Raw genomic sequence first — 15,162 nt, forward strand, 5'->3', positions numbered from 1 at the left:
GAACAAGCTAACAAGCAATATAGCTACAAAGTGCTAAAATAATCTAAATTAGAGCAGCTTATTTTTGCTAACACGTAAAAAAATAAAATTATTTAATCAACATTTGAACTTGCAAACATTTTTAATGATGAGTTTTTTAAAATGGGAATGAGGCAATGCAAAGGACAAAGCCAAAGCTAATGAGACATAATGACAAAAGCAAATCAAAGGAAAAAAAAAAAAGAGGTTGTTCTGTTCTTGTGCAGTCAGCAAAGAATTGGCTTTGGAGCAAACCTACTGCTGTCCTATCGCTCACTGGTACTCCTTCTTGAAGTGGGATTGGACACACACACACACACACGCACTCGCACACACACTTATTTATAACCTCTGTTAAGTCCAGATTCCAGGTTGTGTTGGGGTTCCATGTTCACATGCTTTTAACAGCCCTGACTGCCCCAAGTGATGAATGCCCACACACGCAGCAAAGGCTGGTTCCACACCAACTGCTAACACTCCCCTTTGTTTGTCTCTCTCTCAATTTCTTACTCCTTCTCTCTCTCTCCCTCTCTCTCTCTCCCTAACATACACACACACACACACACACACACATATATGATTGGTGTTAGTTACATTAACGCAGTAAACATTTCAAGCAAACATCTGTAAAACCCCACACCTGCAGCTACAGATCTGTCCTCGCACACGTTCATACATGTGTACAAGTATCCAACCATGTGTGCATAATTGCACATGAATTTTGAGTAGTACCAAGTACAATCTTTCATCGGACTCTCCCTTTCATGCTGCCTTCCTTCACTCCCTTCTCTCTGCACCTCCTCTCCCATTCCTTTCCTGCCCCCCCCCCCCCCCCACTAAACCCTCCTATGTCTGTCTGTGCAATGTGTGTAATCAGCCCAGTTTTAATACCTGCATTCCAACAGACTGAAGGAATGCCCTTACAATGTAGCATTGTTCAGGTGCAAACAGAGGAGGGCCTAGTTGAAAATATACAGGAAAAAATACAGGTTCACTTGAAAAGTTATATTTGAACGTTTATTTCAGTAATTTAACTCATACATCAGTTCCATCACAGTATAATTCATATTAAGATATTAAATAATAACTTTGTTTTTGGCAATGAACTTAAAACCAGAGAACTCCTGCTTTCTTTCATGTCTGTTTTTAACTCAGTCCTCTGACTCATTGAATATACAATTGGACTGAAATACAGTTTGACTTAAACAATTTCAACAAACATGATTTATGTAGGGAAAAAAAAAGTTTGTTGCAGGTCTGTTAATAAATAATTAGTTGAAGCAAAATGATGGTGTATTCAACCACATGGTTGAATAAATACTCTATTTACTTTCCTGTCTTACATTTGCTTCAAAATACCTTTATCATTTTACAAAACAAATGATATGGAAGTAGAGAAAAGTTAGTTATCCAAACTGCTAGCTATCCAACATGCAAGGCCTAGCACCTTAGCCAATGCTAGTATTTTAGAAAATAATAGTTGCTGTTAGCATACCATATAATCTAGTGTAGTTAGATTTCGCTAATTACAGGTAAAATGCTGTTTTTTCAGGATTTAACAAGTCTTCTATGTTTGCATCTCTAGCACACCTTTTTAACTCTGTCAATGGATTTAATCCTTTAGATGTTTAGCTTTTCTTTTGTGATCATCTGCCTGCTTTGGATTCTTAGTTTTTTGTGGTTTTCAATATTTTTTTCCTGTACATTTCTTATCTGTCAGCTAATCTGTACTCTTCAACAACAGTCTGCTGAAGCTCAGCATTTTTAGCTGTGTTCAGCTTTAGTTTGCTTCATTCTACTTTTAGTACATTTCATTTGAAATGTTTGGTCAATTATTATTGACGTTACCATTTGAGCTTCAGCATATACGCTTCCAAATTTACCTTTCAGCCTCAATTGTATAAACAGATAAATCCAAATTACTCTCATTGTTTCTTCAGAACTATAAATTCCTTATTATTATTATAATTAAACCTGGTTAAAATGTTTTCATTTATATAAGGATATTAATTTCTAGTTCTAACTAGAAGTGAGACATAATGAAAAGCGGTGACACGTTAAATGCTCCATCATCCTCCCACCGTGCTGCAAACCCTCCCCTCTGCTTGTCCCTCTTTGTCAGGACTTATTATTAAACATGTGTCCACTCTGCCTGTGTCATTAACCCGTCCCCCCCCCATCACACATTGCTTTCGATTCACAGGAATATGGAGCGACACAACGAGCAGTGCAAACGCCTGGACTGCTAATTGACATGAGTAGTTGGTGCATCTTTAATCATTCTCCACAAACACAATCTTCAAAACGAGTGTGTATGTGTGTAGGGAACCGGATCAAAGGGATCCACTCAGCTGTCCTGGACCTTCACACCTCTCTCAGGACACATTGTGGCAGCGAGCACATGCCCTTCCCTTCCCAACCTTTACAAGCACAGAATACAATATATTCCCACTTCCACTTAAAAACACATTCAAACTTTATTTAGAACATTTGATCATAATGTTGCAACAAGCCGCAGGAGCAAAACGCAAGATGCTCTCAAGGCAAAGATTTGGAAAGTAATTACTTTAGTTCCTAATAACAAGTCTCTAAACCAGTTAAGTACTTTGTAACAATAACTATCCATCACATGTGTTTTTCTGCACTGCAGACATGTAATTGGGAGTCATTTAGTCTGATGGAGCCATAACACAATGGAAAGCTATTGATTTTGAATTCAATATTTATATTGGCCCGACGGAAACTTGCAATATTTTTCCACTAAATGGACAAAAGAAATGACAGAAAGAAATTTGACTCTACTTCTATGACAGAAATATGTCCACAAATAACACAACAAAAATGAAAATAATGCATAACACACAGTATCTGTTACTTAGCCTATCCATCCATCCATCCATTTTCTTACACCCTTGTCCCTCGGTGGGGTCGGGAGGGGTGCTGGTGCCCATCTCCAGCTAGCGTACCAGGCGAGAGGCGGGGTCACCCTGGACAAGTCGCCAATCTGTCGCAGGGCACACAACCATGCACACACATACTCACACCTAGGGGCAATTTGGAGAGGCCAATTAACCTAACAGTCATGTTTTTGGACTGTGGGAGGAAACCGGAGTACCCGGAGAAAACCCACCATGCACAGGGAGAACATGCAAACTCCATGCAGAGAGACCCGGGAATCGAACCCAGAACCTTCTTGCTGAAGGGCAACAGCTCTACCAACTGCGCCACTGTGCAGCCCTTTACTTAGCCTAATGCACTCTATTTTATAAATACAGTAAATGTAACAGTAGCTGTAAATGTCGGTGGGACAAGCACCTTTGAGCTTATTTATGTGAAGTAATTAATTGAATTATTTTTTACTCAAAGGGGAGAAACAAAAAATAGCGCAGTTGGGAAGTAAGTTGTCTATTGACTTGAACTGAATGATCTTCAGCATTATCAGCCCTGACTGGAAAGCAGGAAGTACAAAAATCCAATCTTTATTTTATCCATGAACATGCAACTACAAGGTCACATTAAACATTACATTTCAATGTGGACGCTAATACTGAGAAGATCCAAAGTTCTTCAGAAGAAGAACAAAAAATGCAAGAAGCTACAGTATGTCAAGACATCTCTGTGGTTTATTCAGGCTACGAGACAACGAGAGAGAGCAAGACTTAAAGCATACTACAAAGTTCTACTTTATCATTTTAATTTTTTTAATCTCTGTGAATCATAGAATATGCTGAATGTGGGTTTTTTGTGTTTTTTTTTTTAGAAAATACAAATACAGACTAGTTTAATAATGACAGTGTAGAGAATTAAAAATGTAACCTCTGGAATAATTTTGTTGTTTCAAAATAGTAAAACCCCGTTTTACGGCAACAGCTCTAAAACAAACCATCATGTCACATATGATTCTAACAGACAGACTTAATGACCAATAACAGAAGGTAGAAGACTGATATATCTTCTAATATAATATGATTCCTTAAACAGAAATTAGAAGTGACTTTACAAAAGCAACCACCAAATTCTAATCACTGAAGCATATCAAAACTGTGATTGGCAGAAATCTTCATATGAAGAGGATGGAGACTGAAAAACTTCCTAAGGAAAAGAAAAAAAAAAACTTTAGAGCAAAAAGACTTGCTCTAAAGTTAGGAACCTGGTGTGACTTGAGGAGAAAATTAACATTCAGAGCATAGGAACTCTTCTCTTTCAAAGTCAAGTTCACACAAGCAGAAAGCAGCAAAGGAAACTGAAGTCTTTGGCTATAGTTTGAGAGGGGCTCTGGTAAGAAAACAAATCCATAAAACAAAGGTGAGTTATCTCCTCAGGCAACAGGACTGAGTCAACGGCCTGAAAACTGATACTAGATTTGGTCAATGCGGACTTGTTCTCACAGGACTTCAGGTGCAACGCCTTCCTCACTAACATGCATCAAGTCACAGGAAACTATGAACTTCAAAAGCAAACAATTGCATGCAGGTGATGCAGCACACGCACATATATGTATACCACCTCTGTTCCTCACACACAAACACTACAACTAGCACTCCCCTCCTCCTTTTTCTTTCTACCGCAGAGGATTAATGTTGCCTCGCTTGTCTCCCAGGTCCCCCTGGCCCAGTTAAAGCAATACGATCTCATTGTCAAACAGTGACCAGCCTCACTGGGGAGGTTAACGCAGAAGCTTAACCATTAACTAGATTAAAGTTGAGGTCTCATCAGGAGTGCTCTGACATACGGAAAACTGACCATGAAAAATTGTGTAAAAGAAAGAGAATTTCATGTGATTTTTGGATGTGACATTGTCTTTGTTTTTTGAAAGAATAATAAATATTATAATAGTGGTTTGTTTATATTAACTTCTGGATAAATTGTTGCCACTTATTTCTTAGATTTTTTTTTATATCGTTCATTTTCTTTTAACTCTTCTTCCAGTTTCTTTTTAAAGTCTGTTTGGCTGTGGACACAACAGTTTGACCTCTGTCACATGAAATAAGTCTAGATTTTGCTATAATTGTTTTGTTTTGTTTTGTTTTTTCTTGGGATTTTGCCATCCTAGATTAAGACTGAAATTGTAAGATAAATATTTTACTACTAAAATCTTTCCATGCTCAGCTTATCAAGAAATTAGGACAAAAACATATCTTCATATTTCCTTAAAAAGACATTGGACTCAGGTTTACAAAATAGGTGATTGACTATAAAATAATAGATGGGTACGTCTCAAGCCAATTCTTAAAGTAATAGCGGGGAAAAAACTGAATTGTGAGTTAGAATTGTGCATTTCTAACTCACACAATTCTTGTGTGTTTTGTCTTTCACACACAAGTCAAAACCAGCAATGTGGAAAGACAGAAGGTGCTAATGAAACCCCAGTGTGTGTTTCTGTACGTGCTAAAAGAAAGTGGCTGTTGTGAGGCTTCAATCGAGGGATGCATTCAACAACTGCTGCTGAGGCAACTGTTGATGTCTGAGAGGCAACAGCTTGCGGGGCTCCCAGCGGGCCCTCTCCCAGCCAGCAGTCAGATGGTGGGTTTAGGGTTGGAGGGGCACAGGGGTTAGGATTTCTTCCCTGCTTGCCAGGAAAATGATCTCCTTGGCCACAGATCCAGGGATTCTGCATGGCATTCCCCGTTCTTAATTGGTATTCCTCAATCCTGTCGTTATCCCGCCTGTCGTATCTTTATTCCTGCAGCCGTAGATTTATTTTTAATAATATTTGATTAAATTAAATGGCAACGACATGAATTAAGTACTGAAAATCCCAACAAAATCATCGTATTTTACCTCTCGGTTTAATGCGTCTGGGTTAAATATGGAATTGTTGAAAGAGCTCAAGCAAATCCTGCCTTTCTTTGTGTATTCTAATGAAAAATGGACTGAGGCACAGAGGTTCTTCCTCTCATCTTTCTGCTGCACGCTCTATCTAAATGGGTTGGCTCTTAACCCCGTATCCTGAAAGAGCTTTGTGAATTTTCAATTTTGTTCCAACCCAAGCTGCATCGCCCACCCCCCAACCCAATTTGCCAACTTGCAGCAGCAAGGACACACATGCAGAGACATGCAGTCTCTGTTCAAGGCTGCATTCAAAATTACACATCAACACCAACTTCCTCCCCAGAGTCGAGAACAATAAAAGTCCACAGTAGCAGAACAACGCTCTGCTCTAATCACTCTCTCATCCCACTCCTTGATGTAACCATGTCCATCCCTTCCACCCTGCTTCCTTCCTTTCCTGGAAGCAACTCCCACTAATTTCACGGCAGCACTGCTTCAAAGTAAAAAAAGTAAAAAAAACAAAAAAAAACAACGCTCAGCAATTTTAGAAGCCTCTTATTCACCTCACTTTTCCATTTTTCATTTTTAAACAATGCATGTTAGTTTTCAAGCAATTAAAGGGCATGTGTCATATTTTTTTTCCTTTTTGTGGGCTGATAGCTTACAATAGCTGTGTTGATTTTCAATAGCTTGAGAGAAAGAAAAGCAGCACTAGAACACCACTGCAAGTTGTCATAAAGACATAATGTCAGGTCTGAAACACCAAAGGCACAAGTAGTGATACTAAAGTTTCCAGCTCAAATTTGGGTTTATGATTTAGAAGGTGATTTATTCAGACGGGTTGAAAAAGTTAAGAGAAAATTATTTTAGAGACTCAACAAATCAGTATCTTTTGCAGAGATTCAAAAGTGCTCTGTGGCAAATGCAGTCTTCTTGTATTTTACTTCAGCAGGGAATGATCGCATGGGATGAAAACTCTTAATTTGAAACACTGAAATTCTGGCATTATTTAGGTTAAAATGCTGCAGTTTTTGATCCAGTTCTTATTTTGGGCACAAACAACACTCCAAACTACAGTCACCAAAACATTTTACATTATAGGTAGTTTCATCTCATCTTTCTCCACATAATTAACATTTAACAGTTCATCAAGAATGTAGCCTTAAGCTAAAGACATCGTCTGCCACACCCTCAATGATCCATTTGTCAACTTACTTTAGCCAAAACATGTAATTCAGCCATAACAGGTGCTTCAAGCTAACACGACTCATCTGTCGGTTGTAAGATAAAACATGTTTTACTACAGATGGATCCAAGGTAAAACGTTCTCTCCTTCATTTGGTTCAGATTCAGATAAACACTGGATACATTTTATCCGGCTCATAAACAACAGCTACAGTCGCCCATGCAGTCTGACTTTTCTTGAACCATCTCTAATGGTCGAGTCATAAACTGTTGTTTTTTCTTTCCTCAGGCTTGGGTTGTTCCTGGCTTCAATATGTCTTCGTTTTATCCTTCTTTGGCCAAAACTGATTCCAGCAGAAAGGACGTTTTTCAGTGGATTTGGAAAATATGTTTATCAAGCAATTAATATATTAACATGGGAGAATCACACAATGGGGTTCCGGACAACCCGTTATCACACATGTATGTTTTTTTTTTTTTCAAAAAGCTCTTTTTGTTTCAGAAATATTTTTTTATATTTTTCAAAATTGTTTTGTGCTCTACAAAACATGAAGTAATGTGGGCGGTAAAAACCCAATTGAAATACCAACCATGGCGTTGATGGATACAAAAGTAGACAAAGTGCTTTTCATAATGAAAAACAAGTGGGCAGGTCAAGTAGGGGGGAGGATGGTCAGTCTTATTTGAAAAATCATTAATAGTGTTCCATAAATCCATTGTGAAAGGGCTCTAGGGACGGGCGTAAAAGCAAACAGACCTCTCGCCCTCTGAAAACCAGCAGGCTGTCTTCCTGAAGCTTGGCGGGGTCATTAACAGTTAGCCACACATTAGAGCACAGCAGTTTGTACAGGCAAAGGCTACATGTTAAATCACAGCAAGCGATCGCACGTAGCAACAATAGGAAGAAGATAAGTGCAGTAAATCTCTCATCATAATGGAAACAACATAAACAGACAGAAAAAAAAACAAAATAAAGGGACGAATCAGATGAGATGATAAGGACAGTGACGGTGAACATTGACGAAGATAATCTGGTAAGTTCCACCTGTAGATTAAACTTGTGGAGGCTTGTGTAGTCACCTCTTTTTAAAGTAGTACACAACTTTTACATAAATATGTTCTTTCAATGTTTGTTTAAACAGCCCCCATGTTGTGACAGTATAATCTGTGAAAAGATGGAGCTGCTCCACCGTATGAAGAAATACACTGCAACAAGAGGCAGGAGGAGGGTCTTAGCACTGTCAATCAGGCTCATGTACGCTGCTAAATGTGCTAATTGCGGGGAAACAACTCACAATTCCACTGTCATCCTTGACCATGCTAACTGACCCTAGCATTCGTGGAAGGCTACGTTTTGGTGAACTAGCTGTAGCCTAGCAGAGAACAAGGGAAGGGGGCGAATGGTAAGTACAGAAGAGTGATTGATTTTTGTCACAGACTGTATGTCTTATAGTATACTCTCACAAAATAAAGATAATTTCAACATTAGTGTAAAATATGTATATATAAAAGTTACATACTGCGGCTTTAAGCCTACAAGCCTGTAGGAAAAGACAAAAAATGAAGAGGAAAACTTTCTTTCATCTGCTCTCTGAACCACATTCAGCCTATTAACGAACTTTGGAGAATTAAGCACGTGTGTGCACTGTACCATGTGCTGATGCCCAGTTGTCTGGGGCTTGCTGCCAGCTCACCCGCCAACATCAGTGTCCTGTCACTTTGATGAAATGGCTTAACATGGTGTTCAGAGGAAATCACAAACTGCACTGGGCATTTTAAATGGACTGCAGAGCTTTTCAGAGTTTTTTTAAACCTTACTTAAAACATCATCTTATCTATAATACTACGTCAATGAGGGAGATAAAAAGTACATTGTGGATGCTTGTTTGTGCATGGATTACTGCCTAAGAAATGTGGTTGGAGGGGGCTATAAAGTGAGAAAAGAAGCCCTCTTTCTGTAGAGTTTGAGCTGATGACAAACTAAAACACATATTACATGGCAGGTAACAGCATGCTCAGAGGAATGCCACTTATTCCAACTCAGTGATTTACTCAGTCATTATCTCAGTCACACATATCCTCAAACACAACCATTCTGAATCCTCCGTTTCAATCCCTACTCCCCCTACAGACCCAAATGGGAGTGGGGGCAAACATGTGCTTGCATTTCCAAGCAGTGACTAACTCAAAATTCAGTTACAGTCCCTTGCAAATTCATGCCCCTTAAACTTTTTAACGTTTTCACAGTACTAATTTTAAAGTACTTTACTGGGATTTTATTGATAGACCAACTCAAAGTAGAGTACTGCCTTGAAGTGGAGGTTTTATGGATTTACATTGATGTTCCACAGTTTTGCATTTCTATTCATCCCCAGACTCAACACATTGTGACAAACCTTTCGCTGAAATTACAGCTCAGAGTCTTTTGCTGTATGTTTCCACCAACTTTACACATCTAGAGACTGAAATTTATGCCTATTTTTTCTTGCAAAAAAGTTTAAGCCCAGTAAGACTGGACAGAGAATATGTGACACAAATTCCTACCTGGGTTTAGGTCTGGGGTTTGATTAGGCCATTCTAACAAATGAATATGCTTTCATCTAAACTATTCCACTACCTCTGGACAAACTGTTAAAAAAGTTCGAGTAGTGTGGATATTTTTGTTATGGACTGGAAATGGTAGAGGGGGCCAACTTGCCCCATGCATTCCCAAGCATTGTGCCACTGACAATTCATCTATACGGTTTTAGGTATTGCTTAACATCAGGAATCCCCATTAGTCATATACATGTTCGCAGGACAATTAAAGGTTGCGTGCCTGCACAGCTATAGATCACTGAGTAGATGGCATCTGTGCATACCTCAGTGTGTGGCTTTACAAACCTGAGACCCAAAGTGCCCGAGGGCAGCTGTTAAAGGAGGTCCACTGGATTTTATCTTCCTTTGGCTTAAATGACTCTTTTTCTGGCCTAATACCATAATAATTACCCACGGCTGCAGGGGGTGCATTTCTGATGCGTCGCTGGCAGGGGGAACAGAAATTAAACAGTGAGGAAATGAGTATGGGGAATTAAGGCAGCCTTAGACAAAAAGGCCAACTCTATGTGTCAGAGGCCGACACCTTGATCTGAACGGAGCCTTGTCAAAATGATTCTTTACACCCAATGTTGGTTTGGATTCTTCTCTTTTCAGCTGTTACAAACCCAAATCAAAGCTTCCTTTCCTGGCCAAGATTTTAGAGAAGGTTGTAGTCAAGTAGATAACCGCTTCTAGTCAAGTAGATAACCGCTTCTCTTGATCAGTGTAGTATTCTGGACTACTTTCAGGCAGGTTTTTGTAAATCCCATTCAACTGAAATGTTTCTTCTTAGAGTCTCAAATGATATTTTGATGCAGAGTAACGCAGGTAAATTTTCCTCAGTCCTCTGCTTTTGATATTATTAACCACCCATCTCTGCTAAAAAGGCGAAAGTATTTACTGGTGTTTCAGGTTTTGCTTTAAAATGGTTGTCCTCATACTTGCATGACAGATTAATCTTCCTGGCTACATGCTTACAAATCAAATTCAAATCTTGCTTAATTTGGAGTTCCCCAGGGTTCAGTTTTGGAGCCATTGTTGTTTTTGCTTAATGTGCTCCCATTTGGTCCCTCACTGTTGTCTTTTAAAAATCTCTACTATCACTGCTATGCAGATGATATGCAATTTTATTTTCTTACAAATGTAGTTTCAGAACTACACATTTTACAAAAATGTCTAGATCTAGAGAATGGGGATTTTTTTCAGTACTGTATGTGACAGATCACTGATAGGAGCTGATCAATGGAAGAAATATATGTTGAATTATATCAATAAATTATTTAGCAGCAATAGAGACCTTTTTTTTTACCTTAAATAAGTCAGTTTTTCATCATTATATTTCAGTGCACACACTAAGGTACTGTGGTATTTTTTGTTCATACCAAAAGAATTTTATGCCTATTTGGACTTTAATCTTATAATGGCTAAAGACTCAGAGCTCAGCAGCCAGTAGTTGGTGCTTTAATGAACAAGAATGACTAGGTAGTAAAAGCTTTCTTTCACAAACTACTGACAGAGTTTTTAACCCACTTAAGTGACAGCAAACATCTGGGTGGTCTGTGTTTGTATATTTTTTCTCATCTGTGCTCAACATTGACATAGTTGGAAGCAGCAAGCATGAGACCAGCAACCTGTGAAAGTCAACAAGAGCTGCTATTGTTAGACAACAACAAAAAGACGCTCAAGGGAGACTGAAAAATATGAGACTCCCAAAAAGAAGAAGACAAAGTTTTTTTGTTTTTTTTTCTTCTTTAGAGCAACATTACCAGGGTGTGGGGCAGCATGGATGGAGGGAGGGATGGGGGGGGGAATTGGGCGGAGATAAGCTCTTAGCACCTGGAACCGAGCCTTTTAATCAACGCAGCGCAGCTGTGTGATATGCTGCACACTGCACCCAGTTCTATCAATTACAGGACACATTATGGGTTGGACTGTAAGCTCCAGGGAAACAGCAGCGCATGATAACTTTGTCACTTCCAAACAACAGACCCAACCAGGATATTTTAAAGAAATATTAGAATGAAAAAGAATGAGAACTGAGAAAACCAAAAGCAACATTGAGGTGGATACAGAAAGGAAGCAACAAAAAGAAAAACAATGGAAGAACCATGTCACTTTCACAAGAACTGAAAGTGACACAATTAGCTCAGGTTGTTGAGGTTGAATTCAATTTCTGTCTTGGAAGCTGGAACTTTTCCCAGGTGAAACACAGCCCTCATTAATATGCCCTTTTTATTGCTGTAGTGGCAGTATCATGCTTTGGGATTGTTTTCTTCAGTAAGTAAAGGGCAGCTTGTCAAAAGGAAAGATAGGTGGAGTTACATACAAATCCAATGGAGAATAAGGAAAATGCCAAGTACTAGTTGACAACTGCAAGTCTAAATACACACCACACTTTTCAGATTTGTAAGTGAAAATGTTGAAAACTACTCCATAAATATGTGCTAATTGATATTTGAGCTATCACACTAAATAATAACAAATGCTGCAATACGTGTGAAAGGTCATGGGGTGTGAATACTTTCACAAGGCACCATAGTTCAGGTTTAAATGTCTGCTGTGAGACAGAGCTGCTGGTGAAGGAAGGAAAGCACAGAAAGAGACTCAGGCTCCACCCTTCACCCCCTCCCTCCAAAAAGGTAAAAGGCAGAGCTGTAATTCTCAACTTCCAGGATTCTGTATGTGTGTGTGTGTGTGTGTGTTTACATATATTTCAATGTCATACAAATGGAACTAAGCAATGTGCATGCAAAGATTCTAGATTATTGTGATGATTAAAAAATAAAATTATATTCCCCAGGATGAAAAGACAACAAAAAATAACAACTGGACCATTAAAGATGAGCATCAAGCGCACTATATAAATAGTCCTCTATGGGTAAGCCATGACCAAAGTGTGTTTAATACGGATCAAATAAGGAGAAATACAGGTTAGATTTTAGAACTAAGTGTTTCTGGCAGCACCAAAGCAGAGCTGAGGGTGGAGGCTCAGTGCCAGCAAGGGAGACATAAATCCCAAAGATCAGACATCAAAGAGCTGGAAAACAGCCTGATCTTGATCCAGAGGTATGGTCTTCACAATGAAAGGGACTCCTAAATCCGAAGGGAGAGGTTTACTGAGGAGATTTTAGGATTTGGGAGCATTTTCTTTATGGGTTTGTGGTATTTTTTTTAGCAATTAAAAATTATGAGGGATTTAAAAAAAAAACATTTATACAACATTATGATTTTTAATTTAGACACTACTAGGTGTTCTTTAGCTGAAGCCCTCTGAAGTAGCAGGAGTAGCATGTGAAAACTCCAAGCACTTCCACCGAGAGTCACCTTTCACACTTCGACCAATCACTTCACGCTCAGCGGCTGCGCAACTGCAGCGACTTTTTATTGCCAATTCCGAGTTGAAATAAATAAGTTCCGTCCAACGCCCAAATGTGCCTGCTTCTCCACTTGTTCTTTTTTGTCTTTTGTATAAACTCCAAAACCGAACAGGTTGTTTAACGGTGAAAAAAACTGGGAACCGAACCAAACCAAACCAAACCACAGCGAGTGGAAAAGAAGTTGCCCACAAACCGCGGGCGAAACGCAACGCGGCGTGTGCAGACAGGTTCGGTGTGGCTCTCAAAGTCGGAGTCAGCGGAGCAGAGAAGTGGGGAACTTACAGCCTGCAGGCACGAAAATCCAACCTGCACCAGTTCACAGCAAGTTAAAGTTATGTGTATGTTTTTTTGTTGTTTTTTTTTAAGTAGCGGACTTACCTTGAATTATCCAGAGGAGCAAGGTGCACAGCGGTGTTCTGCGTCCCAACCTTATTCCGGTCATGACTGCGTCTTCAACTTTTTTTTTTTAGAACAAAGTCCTCACTTTGTTTTTATTTATTTTGGGGGAGATGAAGAATCTGTAAATTTGACCCAGTAGTAAGTCTTTCGCTTCTTTCAATGCTCCAACGATGTTTTCCCTCTCCGTATCTCTCTCTCCCTGCGAAATGAACGCCTCTCTCTCTCTCCTCCTCTCTCTCTCTCTCTGTGTTTCTCTCCCTCTCAGAAACCTGATTCGAGTGGCAGTCTAGTTGGCTGATATATTTGCACAAAAGGTGACCCCCTCTTCTCCAAATACAGCCCCCTCCTCTCTTTTCCTCCCTGCCTCCTCCCCTGCCAGGCTCTCCACCTCAGTTGCAATGAAAAGACTTGGTTGACTAATCGCGTAGGTCTGCTGGGGGCCCGCGGGACTGCTTTAAAGAAAGTTAAAAGTGATTTTATCATGAGGCTGGGTGACTCATAGCAAACCCCAGAACTGTAGCTGCGCTTAAATTATTAATAACTAAGCTTCTCGGAGAAGATCTAGATTGTGTAAATCAGAAATTAGTTCGCTGCTGCTGCTAACATCTTAACATCACATTAAATGCACTCATGGAACTGAGAAGTGGAAGATAAGTGCGGTTCTTGCGTGAATGACGCCCTGGGCAAGCCCCCTCCTAAATATGCAAAGCATGCAATTCTGGAATCTGTGTGTAAAACATGTTGGAGGGAGCCCACGTTCACCTGGACCACATTACGGTCTTATGGAAGATACAAACAATAAACATAGTCTCAACTTTACCTTCACATTGAGAAAATATGAAATAGAAAAGAATAGTTAGTTGCTATTTTATTATTACAAACATGGGAATAGAAGCCACTGACAGTATGTTGGAAAGTGTTTTTACTTCATTTGCCTTTGTTTCAAGTATAGCAATAATGAATGCTGTTTTAAAAACATAAATTGTAACTCATCTTATAAAGCCTGCCTGGTGGACCAACTTGGTATAATAATAAAAAAAAGCATTTAAGTGATGATATTAGCTAAAAAGATAACTCTTAAGTTCCCAAGAGTCAGACAGAGGACAATATCACGGCAATATATTGTTGCAGAGTTTAATAATGATGCAGTACTGCTGCAAAGAGCCTACAATTCTATTAATTACTGTTATCTATTAATATATTTTGATCGTTTTATTATTTTGAAGTATATGTTTTACTTGGAAGTTATTTATGTAATAGCGAGACAGTAAAGTGAAAAACACTGTTGCAAATTATATATGGAGATGTGAGCCGATTAACTGCTGATTAAGTATGAAATTGGAAAAGAGACCATTTTGCATGTGTACACATGGGAAATCATCTCCATCTAATAATGGTTGGAGGAAAGTGAATTTTTCCAGGTACTCTTACTGTTGGAGGGATCAAAAAAAAAAAAAAATTCCCTTCTCACCCTCCGTGGGTGGTCTGTTTCATCCTCTGAGCTCGGGTCCTCTACCAGAGGYCTGGGAGCTTGAGGGTTCTGCGCAGTATCTTGGCTGTGCCTAGAACTGCACATTTCTGGACTGAGATGTCTGATGTTGTTCCTGGGATCTGTTTTAGCCACTGCTCCAGTTTGGGGGTNATATAAAGAGAGAGAGAGAGAAATGATGTTTGGCAAAATAATCTGTTTATTTTCAATCATTTTATCCCACAAAATAAGGAATCTCGTTTGTTACACTTTTAACAACATCAACCTTTTTCCCCCAGATGTTATTCAGAAAGATTGTTGGATCAACTGGACACAAAGCTCTTCAAAGCATGTTAAGCTGTCTGT

General features: G+C 39.2%; 1 protein-coding gene across 3 annotated transcripts in view; it reads right to left on the reverse strand.

The window, feature by feature from the left end:
* Positions 1–13,599, reverse strand: part of bcam (basal cell adhesion molecule (Lutheran blood group)) — a 67,412-nt gene extending 53,813 nt beyond the window's left edge. For all 3 annotated transcript variants that reach the window (XM_008431162.2, XM_008431161.2, XM_008431160.2), the window contains exon 1: positions 13,308–13,599. In XM_008431162.2, coding sequence (XP_008429384.1) covers positions 13,308–13,371 — 64 coding nt within the window. In that variant the 5' untranslated portion in view covers positions 13,372–13,599. The remainder of the gene's footprint in view (positions 1–13,307) is intronic.
* Positions 13,600–15,162: the final 1,563 nt, after the last annotated feature.

The sequence above is a fragment of the Poecilia reticulata genome, linkage group LG16 (genome assembly GCF_000633615.1).
Source record: "Poecilia reticulata strain Guanapo linkage group LG16, Guppy_female_1.0+MT, whole genome shotgun sequence".
Lineage (NCBI taxonomy): Eukaryota > Metazoa > Chordata > Actinopteri > Cyprinodontiformes > Poeciliidae > Poecilia > Poecilia reticulata.